At 42.2% G+C, this 20159-nt stretch overlaps 2 protein-coding genes across 3 annotated transcripts in view; both read right to left on the bottom strand.

Moving 5' to 3' along the window:
• Window positions 1-440: 440 nt before the first annotated feature.
• Window positions 441-9632, bottom strand: LOC310870644 (annexin A13-like). Of its 2 annotated transcripts, none has more exons than XM_083781911.1 (11): window positions 9447-9632; window positions 8757-8832; window positions 8227-8321; window positions 7227-7394; window positions 6768-6801; window positions 6171-6250; window positions 4563-4631; window positions 3609-3710; window positions 2686-2761; window positions 2335-2447; window positions 441-2021 (listed from the first exon to the last, which is right to left on the bottom strand). In XM_083781911.1, exons 1-11 carry the CDS (start codon window positions 9459-9461, stop codon window positions 1902-1904), a joined length of 948 nt encoding a protein of 315 aa, XP_083638037.1. In that variant the 5' UTR covers window positions 9462-9632; the 3' UTR covers window positions 441-1901. The 2 variants fall into 2 exon arrangements, with proteins under 2 accessions (XP_083638037.1, XP_083638036.1); XM_083781910.1 differs by having other exon boundaries at window positions 7227-7397; window positions 9447-9631.
• Window positions 9633-13148: 3516 nt separating this feature from the next.
• gpr158b (G protein-coupled receptor 158b) overlaps window positions 13149-20159 on the bottom strand; it is a gene marked incomplete at its 5' end in the record, with an annotated part of 87475 nt that continues 80464 nt past the window's right edge. The window contains 4 exons of the mRNA XM_083781747.1: window positions 13149-14285; window positions 14509-15059; window positions 15457-15700; window positions 19345-19500. Of these exons, the coding sequence (XP_083637873.1) occupies window positions 13323-14285; window positions 14509-15059; window positions 15457-15700; window positions 19345-19500 (1914 nt within the window). The 3' untranslated portion in view covers window positions 13149-13322. The remainder of the gene's footprint in view (window positions 14286-14508; window positions 15060-15456; window positions 15701-19344; window positions 19501-20159) is intronic.

Genomic DNA, 20159 nt, shown 5'->3' with positions numbered 1-20159 from the left:
TCTCATAATATTAGAACATTTAGAATCAATGTTGTGTCAAAGGAGAACATTTAGAACCAGTTTGTTGTTGGTCAAATTAAAATGATGCATGGATAATGAATGGCTCACCCCCCTCCATTGTTCTGGAAATTTCCGTTTGGGCGACCGATTTTCGCCGCTTGGGGCGAGTTGGCAAAGGGGCGAGCCGTCTCGTATTCGTTCCAGGGGGGACCCAGCTAAATGATCATTTGGAACCAAATGGACCCGTCAGAATTAGTTACAGACCCTTAAGGGTCCATTTGGTTCCATTTGTACACTCAGTTAAATTAGATAGAAATCCCATTCAATGGGATATCAAATCAATAATTCATACTAATTTAATGCTTTAAAAAAAAGCCAAACACTTAAGTTTTACACTAGCACCATCTAGTGGACAAAAAGAAAATAGACAGTACAGTGTCAAGACTTTAATGTAGATATAATTTATTATACTCAAATACATTGATGTCAGTACAGGGGGTTAACAAAAACTCAAATGGCGTTTTAATGTGTCAACTTAACACTACAGCTTAATTTTGTTCTAATACAGAGTAAGCGGAGACAATATACGTAGTTTAATGAATACATGAAAGTATTACAGTATATATATAGATCCATTCTCTAGGATTGTACACAAAGCTTCAGGGAGTTAATCAGCCTACTCTTCTATATAGTGCAAGTTCTACAGTTCTACAGGTCTCTCAACAAACACTGATCTGATGATGTTATGGGTAGTTTAACACAAGGGCTCTAAATGTTGATTGACTTTCATTAGAAAAAAGGAAAACCAATGTACTGTAATTGTCTGGCAATGCTGTGTAAGTGTCAGTAGAAGGCAATTATGTGGCTGTGATTAAAACGTGACAGTGGGGTCACCAATATAAATATAAAAACCATACAAAGAGGTTTTTGGTTTTTCTTAATATTACGTTATGATTATGGTAAATGTCTGTTAAAATCTGGTATCAGAGCTCAAAATGTGACTATTCTTCAGGAGTCAGCACTTATGTGGCGGGTGTCGCAGCATGAAGGAAATTGCATTGCTAGCATTTTATACAAGGCCTCTCTGTGGAGAAAGAAGTGATCACACCTCTGTCTGCAGTGCACTCTGCACATGACAAAGATACACGTAAAAACAATAACACACAAAGAGAGCAGCAAGGAATCATTAATATATTCTTAATAATACTTCAAATGCCACTGTTGGAACCATAACTTAGTTATTTCAAGATGTAAGCTTCAAGTAATACTTAATTAACTTGGAGCTAAACGGCTAAATGTTATACTGGGACAAACAGAGAAGCAGCTCGAGCTTAAGCATAGCGTCGCTGATAGTGAACGGATCACTACTTCCGACAGTTATCTGTTAAGAACCATCTACTGTACCATAACTATCTCGACTGTTATCATTTCATAATGCTTTCTTAAAGCTGTCAAGTGTGTGGATGCAACAGCCACATCATGAAAAAAATGTTGCATTAGCAGGTCTCAGCCAAAAGCTGCCTGTTTAAAGATTACCACTGTGAGTTGACTGTAGGTCTGACCCTGTGCACTGTACAGTGAAACTGTATGTATTAGATTTTGGTCCGCGTTGTGGGGATTAGGCCTACAGTCTGTCACTTAAGCCTGGTACTTAAAAGTCGATCGACAAAGTCACAACCCGTCGCTTCACTACGTGTTGTGAGCTTGCAGAACTGCTATTTTGTTTAAGACTTGTTTAAGTGTGAGAATATGATCAGGGTTTAACCGGTAAGTGAATTGATGCCATACAGACATGAGAGTGAGATGATTGGAAAAGTGAGTGGAAGAATGGAGGTAGGGTTACATGAGGTTGGGGTGTGTGTTTGTGTGTGTGTGTGTGTGAGTAACAATATTTTTGTTGTCTAATGCAGTATCTCCATTAGGAGGCGTTTGAAGTCTCCTCCACAGTCACAATCCAGAGCCTCCTTCAGCGTAACGTCATACTTCTCCAGGTACATGTCCTTCACAGTCTCCAGGTCGATCTAGAGGACGCAGTGATCAAGATGAAAATCTGTTTTTGTACTGTATGACTCACATTTATTACTTGCGCAAGCAGAACGCGCAAGTACTGTAATCGACTCTGCATGAATAAAATAATTCGGGTCCACTCAAAAGAAATGCGTTTCACCGTTTAACAGGTCTCAGCAACCTAATCATTGGCTAATGTGCATTAGTAATAAATTCATTTAAAATAGTGGAAATAGCCTATGTTTCACCAGTTTCAATTGAAACAGACCTCCACCCTCAGGGGGGCCTCTCCCTCTCTCGCACACACATGCACGCACACACACTTGCCTCAGAGCGGCCAACGATGATGCGAATAAGAGTGTCCTCGTCAGTCCCACATCCCTTCATGCCGGCATTGAGGCGTCGAGCAAAGTATAGCTGAGGGTTCTTAGCACACCTCACTTGGTTCACACACACACACACACACACACACACACACACACACACACACACACACACACACACACACACACACACACACACACACACACACACACACACACACACACACACACACACACACACACACACACACACACACACACACACACACACACAAATTAAGCACTTCCCCTGCAACTGCAACAGCATCAGTACACATTTCATTGTAACCACGATCATTGACACTTTCCAACATACCCAGAGTAATGAAGCACTCCTTAAGCGTTCCTGTGGCCTCAGCGTCGATGGTATCCAAGATATCTGTCCCTGAAAGCTGAAGGAAAATAATACCATTTCAGTTAGAAAACTTTTGGATTAATAATAATAATAATAATAAACTTTATTTGTATAGCACCTTTCATACATAAATGCAGCTCAAAGTGCCTCACAGGGCAGGACACAAAAATAAAATACAATAAAACACAAGTAGTAAAAATGATAGAAAATTTTAATATAAGAACATAAAATAAATAATTGTTTTGATTGAATTTCGATTTCTTTTTTTTTGTCTTGTTTTGTTTTTATTGAGCATAGATATATGAAGCATAGTTTGGCATCAGGGCTCGGTCTCTATTCATACTCTGTGAACAATAATTTAAGTTATATGCCAAATAGAATTACAGGGACCCCCAAGGGGGATCTAGAAACAGAGCCTACAGGTGGATGCTGGGAAGGCAGTGGGATTGCAAAACTCCATCGCTTCACAAACTACTTCCATATGGGATCACTGTAGCCCAATCGCTGAAGAAGGCGGGCCCTTTTTTTCAAGCTAATTGGCAGGTAATTGGCAGATCCCGCCCATAGCTGCCACTGATTGGTCCGACCCAGTCCGGTTCGGTTCATCATAAGCCCCTGAGTGAGCCCAGATGGTGGCTGTGTTGTGAACTTGTCAATCAATAGCGCCCCCATCTGGCGTAGTCAGGTTATCTCTAAGTACAATGAAGTATTAAGTGATTAAATTAACACACTGGATTTTACAGCACATTACAGAGTAGACAGACACTTTATATGACTCTTGACAGTTTTTCAACCATCAAGTATTGTGGTTGAAAAGTGTCAGTGACAGCTGTGCTAAGGGTCACACAGAAGCAGCTTTAGGACAAGATGAGACTGTCACATACCGACTCGTAGACCTTGAAGGTGGCCTGGAGTTGCATGTAGTTCCTGTGACTCAGGATATCGCTGAAGGTTGACTCGTCCGTCCCAAACCTTCCTTCTCCTGCCTGGTGACACATGACAGTGAAACAATATCCCAGCTTAGCTTCACATGAGGTTTATAAAGCCCTGTGTCTAACATGGTCTCAAATCTCCAATATGCATCAAATGGCTACATAATAACATCATCAACAATAAGGTATATATTAGGCAGTGAAAGCTGCCGGGGACAGAGCTGGTCAACAAATCGTCTGTGTTGACAACCCCCCAGCCTCAGGGGTTATCGGTAGGATTATAGGATAGGATGTTATTAGTCTACTAATTGACACTATTAACCCATTTTAGGTGGGAACCCCTTTTGGCGTAGCAGACCTACAAGCTCGTAGCGCGCCACTCGGTGGCACGCTATGAGCTTGTAGGTCTGCTATTTTTGAAAAATCGAAGAACGACTGACATAGAAACATAGCTTTTTCAGAAAACTGTCAGGATGTAGAAGACATTTTTAGAATCTGATCTCAGGTCAAAATTGGTTAACCTCCTACATTATACAGCACTAATTTGTCATTCTAACATGAACAAAATGGGATATATTGTTTTACAAGTAAGCTTGAACTTATGCACAAAATATAAAAACTAAAATCGGGCCCTTGTAGCGAGTGCCATAACATGAACCAGAAACCGAACAATAGGCCTTAATCATCATGATATCACCAAATAAAAGTTATTCTTATTTCTTGAAGAACAGGACACCTATGATATATTGATTTAGGTCCTGGAATTGAACCTGGGACTTTCTCTTTCCCAGGCAGTTTCTCTACCCGTTCAGCTATGGCCGCCCCACAACTCTGGGTGGAGTCTGAAGGGTTCAGACTGCAGTGGATCATACAGGGCGTTTCATTACATTGTTAGACAATGCTGACCTCAAACAGAGCTGTGGCATCTTCTTCTGCCAGAGCCTCATCCACTTCATAGCCTTCATCCCTGTTTGCCTGGGGAGGAGAGATGGACAGAATGAGCAGGGAATGTAGAGGGAGGGGTGGATAATAGGGGTGGTATAGAATTTGGGGGTGGCAGGAAGAGGAGGGGAGAGTAAGAGAGTGGAGGAGAGTAGGGTCATTGAGTTTTGATTATAGAAAAACAAACGGAAAAACAATCCTCTGGCACAGTGTACAGTAAAACAGCTGGGGATGATTATATTCACCATTCTGTGGTTAAGTACTGTTGTAGGATATGAGTCATGGGAGTTTGACTGTATTTGTCCTTCAGAGTAGACCAGGAGAAGGGAAGGAGTGGAAATGGGTGAGGGTGGAAGTGAATGAGAGATCTAGAGAGGGCACGGACGCCAAAGCGTGATAAACACAGCATTGCTGCCGGTGAACAGGGTCTCAGTGCTGTCGAGTAGAGATGCAGCAGTGTAACACTACACTCAGTTCAGGGTGTGGAACAGCCTACCAGAGCATGTAGTTGATTCCATCACTGAAAATGGCCTTCAAGCCTTTAAACACAGTGTTCATAGACTTCTCCTGTCCAGCCCTCACACTGACTGTTGAGCTGCAGTGAACCATATGATTGGGCAAATGATACATTATCATTACTTGGCTATTGTTCACAATGGCTATTGTTCACAATAGCCAAGTCAAGTCATGAATTCCGCCCTGGTTCCGCCTTGTTTATGTTGAATTAGCTAAAACATAATTTTTGGAAAGAACTAAAAACAAACATGATATGCCCTCACCATGCACCTGTGATGTTCCTTTTTACTGACACAAAGTTTAAAATAAGAATTGAATGCACAGAATATCATTACGAAGCAACTGAAAACAAGTTATTTCAATGGTAGTGGATGGAGAGAAAGGATTTTTGTCCAACCACGAAACGGCAACCAATGGGTGCGGAGAGGGGCACAACCACGGGCGGGACTTAAAGGGAGAATACCCATTAACATTTCTAAACTCATGTTTTTGTGAGGAGAAGACTGTATGTGTGTTGGAAAAAACTTCTCTCTCTGCAAAGAGCCAGACAGGGATTTCAAAATGGACGGCTAGGGTAGTGGCAGGTTGCCAAGGAGTCCAAACTGACAGGTTCTATAGACATATTAATTAATCAATTAATTCATGCCTCTCGCCTCGTGTGCATCTGTATCTTGATTTCACGTACTGATGTCTGTGCCCTCAAGCGATGCTACTACTGTACAACACTGTTTTCCAAATCTCCTCTTGCTGAGATAATGGCAGCTCCACATTGGTGGAAATAAACCAGTAGCACTGTTGGAAAACACTGAACGGACTGAATGAGATCCAGAGCACAGTTGAAAAACCCATGATGATGAGTCACAGCCAAATGGTAACACAGGCCAATATTATGATAATTTGCTATATTAATACCCAATTAAGATTCTCCAACCGTTGGACAATTCTTTGTCAAGGGATATGCCTCACAACAATTTGTCACTAAAAATCAGGCGTAATCATGAATACTGTACATGTATGAACCTGTTGGTGTTAAATTTACTTTTAGTCTGTGTTTACCTGTAGTAGTGCAATCAACAGGTTCTTCACGTCTCCACTGGTGTCACCCTCAATGTCTTCCTCGAGGTCCCGTTCATGGACTACAGTATGAGGTAAATACATACAGTAAGCTGTGATGAGGATCTCCGGTCATAAATGTAAAACGTAAATCTTTAAGCGTTATGCATATCATTTCAACGGAGATATAATGCATTGTGTTAATCTTTTCATTGTACACCAAAATGCATGGTTTAAAAATATATTAAAGTTGTCCAATGAGTTAAACTTGAATATGAAAGAATCGTCTTGTGATATCAGAAATCTCAATCTCTAATAGGACAGTTTTACAACAAAAGCAGGGAGAATGTCTTCAGTCTCTAGTTGACAGAAGTGTTTAGAGACTGACTTGTGAGTCTAATGGAAGAATAAAGTCATGTCAGCCATGTTTGTGACTCAACCTCAAAGATTTTTGCTGTGATTCATTCTTATTCCGTAACTCCCTTTGGATTATTTACAGTGTGTTTTACATGTGCTGGCTGGGCAACCACATTTTCCAATGTGAACGGAACATCTAATTCATGGTAGTTCCTCTGGATCACAGTGTAAAAGAACACCTACCCTGGGCGTATGTATCCTTGTAGCTCACAATGTCCTACAAAACAGACAACAGAGGACATTTAGTAATCCTATAACACAGTGCAGCCACAGAATGTAATGATACAGACACACGCTGGCATCAAAGAGGCACCCACAGGCTGAAGCCAAAGAAAGGACAACAGTGTCCGTAAACAATAGTTATTTAAAATGCTGCTGACTCATGTATTACATTACTTACGCTACAACAGCGCCCACTATTTTGTTATAACCTGACCTCCTTGGCTAAAGCCCAAACCACACCAAAGGGTTACGTTGGGACAAAACGTTTTTTTAAGGTAGACTACACCAATGCAACTCATTGCAACTCAATGAGTTGCATTGGTATGGTCTACTTGTCCCAACCCGACCCTTTGGTGTGGTTTGGGCTTAAAAGACACACAACAATCCAGTTGATTATCGATTACACACATACATACGCACCTGGTTGGTGGCCGTGCACAAGATCTCCACTAAGACCGCTTCATCCGTGCCCGCGCCCTTCATGGCCCTCCGGAGCTCCTTGGCGAAGTATACATTGGGAGGGTCCAACATGGCCAGGGTGGCCTTCTCGAAACTACCTGTCAACTCCTTCTTCAGGACCTCCTCCAACTCCTCAGGGGCCAGACAGGGGGAGAGATGAGTGTGAGGATGACAGACAGACAGACAGACAGACAAACAGACAGATGTGTGTGTGTGTGTGTGTGTGTGTGTGTGTCTTTGTATCTCTCTTTTTTATCCATTTTTAGAGCTTGCTAGCTAATATCGATCTAGTATGCCAAATCGCTCCTCACTTCGGCTGCAGCCCCTATACAGTAGCTAGCTACAGGAGTATACTGCAGCCGAAGTGACGAGCAATTTGGGCCTAGTTGATAAAGAAGCTGTGCAGATAGAGACAGAGACACGTACGGTTACGGTAGTTCTTTATACTCCATTGTACGACGGTACAATGGATTGTTGGCTTAATTCTTTCCTGTTTCCCTTGCCCCCATTACATCATTCCAAGATTCTCAAATTACCTCTCATCATTGACTCTCCATAAAACATCCAATAATAGCCTGGTTGTGGATTTGTTTGATCTGCATCATCAGTCACACAATAAGCCTTTATTATCTATAGACAGGTCAACATTTGAGACAGCTACAACTACAGTAGGTAGTACTGTACTGTAGTTATAGTCATTCAAAAATAAATAATTGGAGGGAGATTAATTCCGATTTCAGATCGTTAAAGTGGATGTGGAGCTACACAGTAATTTAACTCTTATTGTCAGAATTTGCTGCTGCATTTGTGATTACTATAGACAGAGCACTGGCTGTATAGCATCGAGTTGGTAGAGATAGAAGTTGGAGATATTATCAATGTCCCCTCCGGGAAATACTAGTATAGTAAATATAGTTGTACTGAGATTTGCACCCTTGTTTACAATCAGGATGAAACTTACATCATCATACTTTTCAAAGTATGCCTGTTTGATCTCCACACGTTGAGCTGCAGAGCGATTGGCCAGGATGTCAATAATGGTCTTCTCGTCGGTCCCTGGAAAAAATAGAAAACATCACCATCAAGTTTCTATAGGCAGGACAACATACAGACAGTCTATAGACCACCGATCAATACATTGTGGGGGTGGGGGGTTATCTATTGATTTATAAAAAAGTTTATAGATGAAAGATTTTGAAAAACTTGGCATGGCCAAAATATATGCATGGTAATAAGTGGTTTAAATCTGGACACATCGGCTGCATAGTTGCAGAGAGTGATATCAATCTGTCAATATCAAATCATGGTATCATGGTACTGATAGCATGCAGTCTTATCAGACAGACACAGACAGTAAAGATGTACTCATCCCAAATGTGCACACAAACCATTGCCTGTCACTTGCAGATCAAATAATGCACTTTGCCTGGGAATTAAAAATATATACTGTAGGAGTATAATAAAATTAAAATTAAAATTAAAACCACTTACCAAAGCCTTTGCAAGCTTTTCTAATCTCCTTGATGTCAGCAGTAACATCAAAGTCCTCATAGGGAACAATAGTTGGCTACAGAGGAGAATGACAGTGATAACAGTCAAATATCTGAATCAAGCAAACACATTTATGAAGTGTAGACCAGTAAACAAAACATCCAAATCCACTGGAACAGTCCAGCCCATTTTCCTCCAGTAGGGGTGTAGCCTCTAGTGAAGTCTGTGGTGGGCTCGCTGAGTCATCATGGGACAGGCAGCTATACGTGGGCCATTGATAGAGCCTCCTCCTCACTCTGCATCTGATACAATGCGGCCTTATTGATAACGGTCGGTAAAACGATGGCGTTTCTGTGACATTCCACTTACGCTCTGGACCAGAGGGACCTACATTCCACATAACTGCAGCGTGCAGCCTCCTCCTCCGATATGAGGCAGCCACATTGGGCCAATCCCTAGAGGTTTGCAGTTACAGTAGCCTAAAATCTCTTGGAACTGCGCAATTTCATTTAGATTGATCACAATATTTGGAGCTTTCACGTTAACAAAACATAACATAATGTATTTGCCAATTACACGAATTAACGTTACGTAATTTCTCGTTCCATTTAATTAATTAAATTATTGCCAAATGACGAAAAGAAGAAAACAAGGCGTCACTTTAGTTCGCTAAAATGTAGACAGTTTTACCTGAACGTTGCCCATTATGTTTGAATCTCAGAATAAGGTGATGATGAAAGATGATGTCTCTCGCCGTAGGTGTGGGTGAATGATGCAGACAGAGAGCAGCAAAGTGCGGACACTGACAGGCTGGACAGTGACTGTACAGTGAAGTCTGCCTCTGCCTCTGTATGAGACTCACTACTTTTTTTCCCCAGGATGGAGGGAGGGAGGTAACGGCTGATTCGGTCTGGCTTATTAGCCAGGCTAGGAGGGAGGGGGGTTAGTTTTTACCCTGAGGACGCCCCTGTGGGCGGTGGCGCTCCCGTCGGTCGCACTCACGTGACCCCGGGTCCTCTGCGCATACTTTTACAACGCCTGCCCACCAGGATTTGTACACTCATGTGGACTCCGAGTCCACACCCTTGTGCAAATGTGCAATATTTACATTTAGTGGTCGAGACAGGCACGCAAGACAAGGCGGGGCGCCACGGCAGTGACGGCACGGAGTGAGCTCTGATCAGGACCAACAGAAGCCTGGGACCGAGGCTAGACCAAAAGAGAAGCAATGGAGGGGAAACGAGACCACTCGTCCACTGACATCGCTGACGTCACCATCATTTAACAGTTTATTTTAGTTTGAGATTTTTACAGTTTAACAAACAAAAACATTCATGTATACGGAGCCCCATGGGCCATTGCAGCCCACTCACAAACGCCGCAGTTGAAGCAGTTCTGATTTATTTGTCACCTCTCATTATCTACTTTGTAATGTAAAGTTGCTGTTGATGCCATGGCATGGGTGGTGGACTTGTGCCCACCTATCCTGCTACCCTGTCAGTGTCAGTTAAATAGCTGAATACGGTAACTCAAAATCAAATGATTTGGATTCAATCCAGCCCAGGCACCTTCGATGTCAAGTTTGGGACGTCTCGATGTAATATCTAGAATTTCCACATGATGGCGGTGTTGTACGGAACTGAAGTAGAATGGGCAGAAATGTCAGCATGCCAATGAATGAACTGCTAGTATTTCAACGTTTCAGATTATTAACCAACATTGTTAAATACTTAAATTAATAGCATAACTACAAGCTCACAACAAGCTTGCAACTACAGAGGTAGGCTAATTTAGGGTTTAATTGGTTAAGATACGTTTTTAGTTGGTTTAAGTAGCCTAAACAATTTAAACAAGAATCCATGTTTTTCCCAGTATAATACATCCTTAAAGGGACTATTTAAAGATCAACGAGCTCCCAATGAAGTGAATTTCAGTGCTGGTAAACTGAAACATAAACAATTCAAAACAGTACTAAATAGCATAGTCAGTAGTCACATTGCGACACATTGTGAGCTTGTAGATCTGTATTTCAAAATATTTGTGTACATTTTAAAACTTTTTTACGTTTGTCTGCTCGTCAGAGGTAAATAAATCATGTGAAAAGGACATATTGAGTGCTGGCATTTCCTTCATGCTATTTGTGACATTCTGCATAATGTGTACTTTCTACATTTGGTAGTTTAAGTACATTTTGATGCCAATAATTTTTGTACTTACTCAAGTATATTTTGAATTCTGGACTTTCAGTTACTTACATGTAACAGAGTAGTTCTACATTGCAGTATTGATACTTCTACTTAAGTAAAACAATTGAGTAATCTGTAATCACCAGAAACGTTGTCCTAAGAAACTCGGCTTCCGTCATGACTCATGTTTTTATAGAAATATTTATTGCAGGTTTGGAGAACAGGGTATTTACTGTATGTACATGCGATTACAACTGAACACGATATAAATGTACAGTACAAATACCCCTGTGTGGATGCTACAACAGCTAGAAACATCATATAACAATCATACAATACAGATAGTGACCACAAGTATTGGATAGAGATGTCAAATGATATAAGATCATTTAGGTCACATTCTGGTGACTTCCTGGGGAGCCGACACCCACGTTGAAAACTTGCAGCGTGCACGAAGCTGAACTCAACTCACCATGTTTGTGTGTATTAAACTTGTGGTCATGGTCACACATATGGTTTTTTGGTGACAATGGAGAACTGTTTGATTTATTCATCAGCAGGCGAGTGATGAGGTCATGCATTACATGTGTGAAGACTGAAGAAACACTGCCAATGCCACACACACACACACACACACACAATTAGCATGTGCTAAAACACACACATGCAAATACAGTGACAGTTATTTATTTCTTTGCAAAATGTAGGTGACCTAGCATTTCTCAGAAAAAATGTGTATTCAAGCGAATGGCGAAAATAGGCGAGCAACTGAAAGGAAGAACCGTACTATCACACCTTAATTGTGCCCAACTCATATTTGGCTTTCATGGCCCTTAAGTGTACTGTGGCCCTACAACATGATGCCGTTCATTTTGTGTTTGATGTGTCAGCTGTACAGTACCTAGGCTGTATATAGTACGAGTGTCAACCAGAGGTGGAAACCATCATAGATATTTCAGCACTAGATTATTCCCATAACAGCAAGCTACTGTGAAAAATCCATGTACATTATTGATACCAATGCACACCATTTCAAAAGCATTGTTTTACATAGGAACTCTGATAACCATAAGCAACAACATTGAACATTTCACCATCATGTACTACGTTAATACACTATTGTTCATGGATGTCTGACATTTTGCCACATGCTGGCCTATGAGAAATGTATACACATATGGCCAACCTTTGTCAGAACATATACTGTAGTGTAGGCCACAGTACAGCAAACGAATTAGCAAAGCAAATTATAACCCATCTCACTTCTCCATGTTTCTATTCAAAATGATCTTGTCATTACCATTCATGGTTCAAGATAAAGGCTAGTTTATATCTCGTTGCAAGGCCCCTTTCACAGGTTTCACAGACAAAAATGACCTATTATCAAGTGTAAGGCATTATCATTTATAAGTGTGTCTCAGGGCTTTGGTCATTTTCCACATTAATGATGCCAGTTTTAATGAACAGTAGCTGTGACGTAGCGTGTGGAAGGAACACGTTATTCCGACCAGTTCCTTTCCCCTCCATCAGGCAGTTTAGAGACCAGGATGTCCTTCCATATAGTTTTTTTAAGTATTTAGTTTGTTAGCTATGTAGTCAGTGCACTGTATTTCAGCTGTAAACAATATATCCACAGGCCAATTTACCTACATTTATTGGCAAACTGCGGCCTGATGCAATCCTGTTTAGATTTTCAAAAATGACAGACAGATCAATAAAACATTTATTAGTCTTGCTTCACCAATCCTACATATTTGGCAAGATACTTTGGAGATGGAGGCAACACCGCCTGACATTCTGTAAGCAACATTCCACTGAACATGTTCACACGTTAGACATTTTGCTCTATGTCAACTAGACGTCATAGAGCATACTGTAACTAGGGAACCCCACCATCAGGTGTATGGCGTAAGAACAAAATGGCCACCGTGTTAATAATTCAAGTACCCCATCAGGTTTAGCCATGACTTTGTTCATAATCTTTGAGGTCAAAGGCTTACCTGGCATGCTGGCAAGTACAATACATTATCAAATGTATTTGATGTTCTCACTGTGATGTGACAGACAATTCAAATTGATCCACTGTGCAAGCAAAAGTGCAGACTTAATATTCCTCAAATAAAGTGACTTTAAATTTGCAGCGCACCAACAACACAAATCTTGTCACTAAACAAATATCTTTGTTTGGAATGCATCATTAGACAATAGGACCATGTTTTCTTTCTTCATAAAATGATTGAACAAAGATACTCTCCCACCAATACAAACGTTGGAATTTAAACATTTAGTAAAATAACTCCAACAGTCAGAGTTCTTAGTTTCCGTCTTTGTTGCAAATCTGTGGATACAAAACATACAAAGTCCATGATTACACTTGGCATCATGCCTTATTCCCAGAGTCTTGGTCGTCAAAATCCCAAGGACAAACCTCAGCCATTTTAGCACTGCTGATCGCTGGGGGCATGTCGCAAGAGCTCTGGGAGTCCTGTCTCTTTCTTTCTGTTTTAGTCTGATCAAGGCTGTCATGTGAGGGCTCGGTGTCCCAGGGACAAACATCCTGCCTCTTACTCTCCGTCACCTCGGGATCCTTCGATGAGCTCCTTCGTCTTCCTGAAACTGGGCAGCCACTCTCTGAGGAGTGGCTGCCATGCCGCCTCTCTGACGAGGGCTTGCTGGTAGAACTCCGCCTTTCCTTGCCTTTCTCCCTGTCCCGCCCCTTCTCCTTCTCCACTCTGTGATTGGAGGAGCAGGACCCTTTCCGTTTCTTCTTGGAGTGCGGTGTGGGGCTGTTGCACGTCTTCTCCTGCTTGGGGGAGGGTGGTGCGTCATAGTCCCATGGGCAGATCTCTAACATCAGGGAGGGAGGCTGCAGGAGGCTTCCTGTGGACTTGGAGTGGTCAGAGTGTAGAGTCTTGGGCTTCCCATCGGTGGGAGTGACACTCTTCTTGCGTCTGATTCTTTCTGGGGAGATGGAATCGCAATCACCGGCCAGCATAGGCTGCTCGTCAAAGTCCCACGGACAGACGTCTGGCTTGAGAGGGAGAGGCGACCTGGGAGAGCGAGGTTTCCTGCTCTCTCTGCCCTCCTCACCTCCCTTATCTCTGGAGCGCCGCCTGTTTGCAGGGGACTGTCCTGCCCTCTGCTTCTGCTGAGACCGGACGTTTTTGGTGCATCTCGACACACAGGGTGTTGAGATGGTTTCTTCCGGAGCGATGGAGACGTGTTTCTGCGTTTTCCCTTCAGAGGGAGTCGGCGGGTCGTCTACGTCCCAGGGACACACTTCAGACAGGTCATACAGGTTCCTCCCCAGCTCAGAGCAAATGGACGGCTGGCTGCCACTCACCTGTTTTAACAAAGCAGTGAATAAATCAACTGTGTTCAACTCTGCCATTTAACGATCAGATAAAAGAAAGCTGACCAACACACCAATTAAACAATCAATCAATAACCATCCAACTGCCGCACAGATTCGATCATTCGATCGAGATCTCTACCATCATCATTCAATCAATATCACTCAATAAACGATTTCCACAGTTTTGAATGACTGCAGTATGACAGGCTACCTGTTGTTTCATGATGCCCATCTTCATGGGGGTCTTGGAGTACTCCACCGATTGGCTGATAATCATCTTGGGGTAGTGTTCCGGTGTCTCGTCCACCTCGGACAGCGTGAGCCCCTTCAGTCCTTTCTTGCTGGCATCCTCCACGCTGTGTGTCTTGCTGGTGAGTCCAGGCATCTTTTCCTTGGCACTGGCAATCACGCTCAGAGACTTCTGCATAATGGATGTGCGTAGCTGGACGGGCTTCTTGTCATGTGTCAGGTTGTGCGCACTTGCCGACTTCCAGCACAGTGGAACGGACTCTGTGGACTCGGCCGACTCCATTTTCGGTGGAGTTGGCGGCGGCGGCGGCTCCGCCGACTTCTTGCTATGTTTGCGGCCAATAAGGGATCCCAGGAGAGAACCGTCGCCGTTTCCAACGGGGGTCATTTTGTCCACCACGGTGGAAGCGTCAAGGCTCCCAGTTTCATCACCCTGGTCACAGACATGGTCGTAGCTGTGTGACTTCTTCAGGCCCACTACTTTGTTCTTCAGGGAGTCGTCCCGTGTTTTACCTAAATGGGTGATTAAAGGGGGGGGGGGAAATATATGTAAATTGTTTTGAAAATACTTCTTTGTAAAGAAAATCAATAAACATATGTTTAAAAAAAAAGAAAATGGGTGATTAAAATACGAATTATTCAAACAGTCCAATGGTCCGAAAAAGGGGAGCGTAAGTTTCACTATTAGTGAAACTTTTGAGCCATCTCTCGTGGCTCTAGCACACACATTCTCAGCCAGTACCGCCAAAAGCCACTCTGACCTATACTCTATTACTCTTACTATGTGTAAATCACAATGCCAAATCATACAACTGTGACTTAAAAAAAGCTGTAAAAAATAAACAAAATAAACATAAATACAAATTAATTGGATAAAATGGTTCTCATGGCATCAGCATGGTGGCGTTACCGTGGTGCGCAGGGTCAAATGGGTTCCTCCGTAGGGTGCTGCGGTTGCTGCCGTGTTCGCTGCCGTCCTCGCGGCTGCACTGTCGGTGCATGTGCATGGACTCTGGGATCTCTGTGATGCGCTTCATCAACGTGCGGCCTAGCCCTTTCCTGGAGCTGCGTTTCTTCTGCAGGTGTGGGTTGTTGGCCAGCATCTTCTTGCGTTTGTGGACCTCCAGCTGGGCGTATAATTTCTTCAGCTCATCCTGATAAAACAGGGGAAACAAAATGGCGACTGTTAAACTTAGTTTATTGTGTCGCTTGTTGAAAATAACCGGTTTTCGAGAATTGTGCTGCGTTGTTAGGTTGAAATATTTTCTGTACAGTAAAACAACCTTGTAGAGAACTCCATGAACTGTCACTAGTTCCCTAAACACTGTTAATAATGGAGCAGGCCAGGGACTGTCGTAACAGCCACGGCACTGCTGTACTGTACTAACTAATATCTAACCAAGCAGTGAAAAGGAAGCACTTTTTCAAGAATGGGCCGTACTTTTTATATTTCCATTTCAAACATTGCTTACAAAAAGTCCAACATGTACAATTAATTACTCATAATTATGTTCCATCTAGCCAACACCAACTCATATCCAGAAGACCTTTAGAACACCATTGTCGAACGAAAACAAGTTACATAGATGTTCTATTCGTTCGCTTAAAATAACCGGTTTTCGAGAATTGTTAGGTTGAAATATTTTTTTAAAGCGACACCGTTGTGCAACAAGAAATAAATTAGACAAGAGTTTGCCAGCATTACGTGGAATGATAATCAATATCAGTTTCATTGGCCAAGTACAATGAATTACACACAATTACAAATTAATGACAGACACAATGGATTTGATTTGGCCAGGTGCTGTCAACTGTAGGTCCAAATATCTCTGTATAATGGGTTAGCGTTAGGGTTAGGATGAAATTAAAAACTATTAATTAAACAAAAATATGAAACAAATCTTGTTTACATTATATAAACCGAATTTTATGCGGACTGTTGCATTCAAATTGTCCTTAGTAATAGCTAAATACAAAAATGAACTTCCAGACTGCTATGATCCTTAAGTATACGCTGGCATATGGTCAGTCAAGAGAAGCCTGCTCGAAACAGAGGATGTATACGAATGCAATATGCAGATTGAGCCAATTCTAAAAATAATCAGAGCGCAGAACCAGAAATGGCAATATAACAGTAAAACAACCTTGTAGAGAACTCCATGAACTGTCACTAGTTCCCTGAACACTGTTAATAATGGAGCAGGCCAGGGTGCTGTCGTAACAGCCACGGCACTGCTGTGCTGTACAAACTAGTATCTAACCAAGCAGTGAAAAGGAAGCACTTTTTCAAGAATGGGCTGTACTTTCCAACACTTTCAAACATTGCTTACAAAAAGTCCAACATGTACAATTAATTACTCACAATTATGTTCCATCTAGCCAACACCAACTCATATCCAGAGGTCTTTTAGAACACCATTGTCGAACGAAAACAAGTCACAGAGCTGTTCTATTGTTTTGGTACGTGTACATGATCCATCATTGTGATGAATTGTACCTTTTCCTGGAACAACTTTTGAACTGTGAAGTGACGGCGATTGATTTTTTGATCTACCTCTTGGGAAGACTTGAGTGTAAAAAGGGCAATGCACATGACAAGCATTGCCCCCATGTATTACTCAGTAGGCGTTCCCGCACAAATTCCGGGTTTGATGATGATGTCACACGCATACCCTCTATTGTTTCTATGTGTACCATGTGCTTTTTACTGTGTTTTATGTGATTCATTTTATCTGACTGTTATGCTTTGCTGTACACCAAATCGCACTTCGGGGACAAACACATTGAAAGAATTGTATGGTTGTAAGAAGGGTATTTGCTGGTTGTATATCACCCTTACACCAGTGTGCCTATTAGATAGGCATACCATATTCTGAATTACCAAAAAGAGGACACATGCGCGCGTGCATGTGCATGTGTCGTGCGTGCACGGTTCTGTTTGAATTAAATTAATTTGTCAAAAAACACATGGACCCAAATGGACCCTTACAGGTCTGTAACTCTGAGAGTGTACAAATGGAACCAAATCATGGACCCTTACAGCAAGGTCTGTAACTCTGAGAGTGTACTAGTACAAATGGAACCAAATGGACCCTTTTATAACTTTTAACTCTGATACTGTACAAATGTAATCAAATGGGACTCTTATGGGTCCATTTGGTTTTACTCTCAGAGTTATGGGTGTCCTTGAAATTAAAAAGTTTGAGAACCTGTATGCAATATGGCTTATCTCTTGTAAAAAGAGAGACTAGCTTATTCTCCAAACCATCATATCTTATGCTTTGCTAGGTTGTACAAAATAATATTGGGTCAATTTAATTTGCAGAAGGACTCACCTTGCGCACAGCTGCCTTGTCTGTGTTGTTGACATGACATGGGCTTGCAGGACAGAACTTTTATTTGTGACAGTCACTAGTTCCTTTGCAGACAATACAATCTGCTTCTCATTGGTCAGTCACAAAGCTAAGAAAACAGTAGCCTACTTTTTCTGCATGTCAATGATGAGATAGTTCTTTGGCATTTCAAGCTTTCCTCACGGAGAGCACAACAGTCTATCTGCAGAGCAGCCAGCGAGCCTTTCTCTGATGTGCGGTCGGGACCAGTGCTTTCAGCGTGCAGCGCATGCAGAGTTATGAATAATACACATTCCGGGGTTCGGGCTGAAAGTCCACCTCTGTTTTTCCACTACGAACCATTGAACGTGCATTGTAATACACGTTGGTCTGAATGGTCTGTGAGCGTAGCGATACACTACAGGTGATAGGCTATGTGTAAAACCACAGACATTTGAAGGAATTTATAAAACCCCCCCAGACTGCCCGGACAGCCCCCCAAAAGAGGACTTGTCCGGGCAAAAGAGGACGCCTATATTAGAGCACCAGGACCAGACTGGCTTGTGGTTTCACATGGTATATATTTATTGAGGATGACATGGAGTGATGATTTTAAATCCATACTATAATTGAGCGAATGTCTGAGTGAGTGTGTGTCCGACCGCATTTTATCTCCTCATTATCTCCTCACTGCCTGCACCAATCGCTCCCACTTTTCACACAGGCATTGACCATATGAATATGGAGGGCGTGACGGAGCCCTTTTTTCGATTTGACACATTAATGATTATTAATTTATTTATTAGTGAATTAAAAACGCACCCGGGTGCAGTACCCCCCGCAGCCACAGGGCGGCAAAACTCCAAGTGAATTGCATTTTGGGACCGTCACTGATTAATACTGGGACACAGTTTTCCGCGTAACTCCATATAAAGGTGCATGTCAAACTGGGGGTCCTTGATACTTTTCAAATGGGGCTCTGTTGTCTAATAAGTGTAAATGTTGCGGTCCTTAATTGCTCTTGCCATGAAAACGTTTCCCTACCATGCATTTGTAAGAATACTTTCATGTTATACTGCTGTTTTTATTCATAAAAACACACACACACACACACACACACACACAAATATATTATAGAAGTTGAAATATATCGGAACGGGTAAGGACTAGTGTACATAATGCATCAACTTGTGGCATAACTGTCAGGGTTCCCACAGTACTTCTCTGATAGAGGGCAAAATGTTTGTGAGGTTACCACCTGGGCCTATATAGGCCAGCCGCAGGTGTGCCTAACTAATAATTAGTATAGGGCCCTACCCACCACTAGAGAGTGAGGGGATTTCATACACACATAAATGAACCTGAATGCAGGTGTGTCGCTCGCTCGTCTGAAAAGCCCTTTACATGTATCTCCAGAATGACAGGAATATTTGTGCTCTGTGTTTGAAATCAGTGTGAACGCTCACTCGTATATCCTCGGGGTCCAGGCTGTGTTCACTCCAGTTAATGCCAGAATTAATACTGCTGTGTAGGAATGAACCGGACCGCCCCATGTCCAGCTCCTCCTCGTAGCCCTCAGTGGCGATGATGTCATCCCTGGCCTGGGTCCCCTTGGAGAAGAACTATAGGACAGATGATGAGACGAGATACGATTACCAAATGCAAAGCTATACAGTGTGTGTGTGTGTGTGTGTGTGTGTGTGTGTGATCCACGTGGGAGCCATGACGTCCCCATGTGACAAACATGTGGATCTTGGGATGCATCATACACTGTATGATGCAGTGTATGATGCCATCATACACTGTATGATGCATCCCAAGATCCACATGATTGTCTCTGCCAGGCCGAGGGCATGGTCGAGACTATGACTTCACCCCTGTCAGTCCATGTGTGTGTCTGTGTGTCAGTGCGTGTCCGTTTGTGAGCAGAGCTAATCGAAACCGTTGGAGTCGACAGATCGGCATGAAACTGTGCACACGCATACACCTTGTAGGTGTTTCTCACATGGCCTGTTATAGCACCACCAGGAGGACGAAATTTGCAATTATTTTATATTACTAGATTTGTTTTTTATGTCAATCTTATTAATCCATATATTTGTTTTTAATTGAGTCATTTTCAATGCAGGTATACGGTATAAGAAGAAGAACAAGAACTTTAGTGAAACAATGGAATGCATATTTCTCAACAAGAACATGCACAAGCACATCTTCAAACATTTAATGAGAATGAATAAATATAGCTGCAAGCAGCAATACGGGGGCTAAGCAATGCAATATG

This window comes from Protomyctophum parallelum (genome assembly GCF_964188405.1).
Source record: "Protomyctophum parallelum genome assembly, chromosome: 14".
Taxonomy (NCBI): domain Eukaryota; kingdom Metazoa; phylum Chordata; class Actinopteri; order Myctophiformes; family Myctophidae; genus Protomyctophum; species Protomyctophum parallelum.
This window is presented reverse-complemented; position numbering and strand designations above follow the sequence as displayed.

Excerpts from the sequence above, each read along its gene's own strand:
- LOC310870644 (XM_083781910.1), bottom strand. Across the intron at positions 6,251-6,767 it reads CAAGGATACATACGCCCAGG|TCCATGAACGGGACCTCGAG; the intron begins GTAGGTGTTCTT and ends CTCATACTGTAG. Across the intron at positions 2,762-3,608 it reads CCTTCAAGGTCTACGAGTCG|CTTTCAGGGACAGATATCTT; the intron begins GTATGTGACAGT and ends ATTTTCCTTCAG.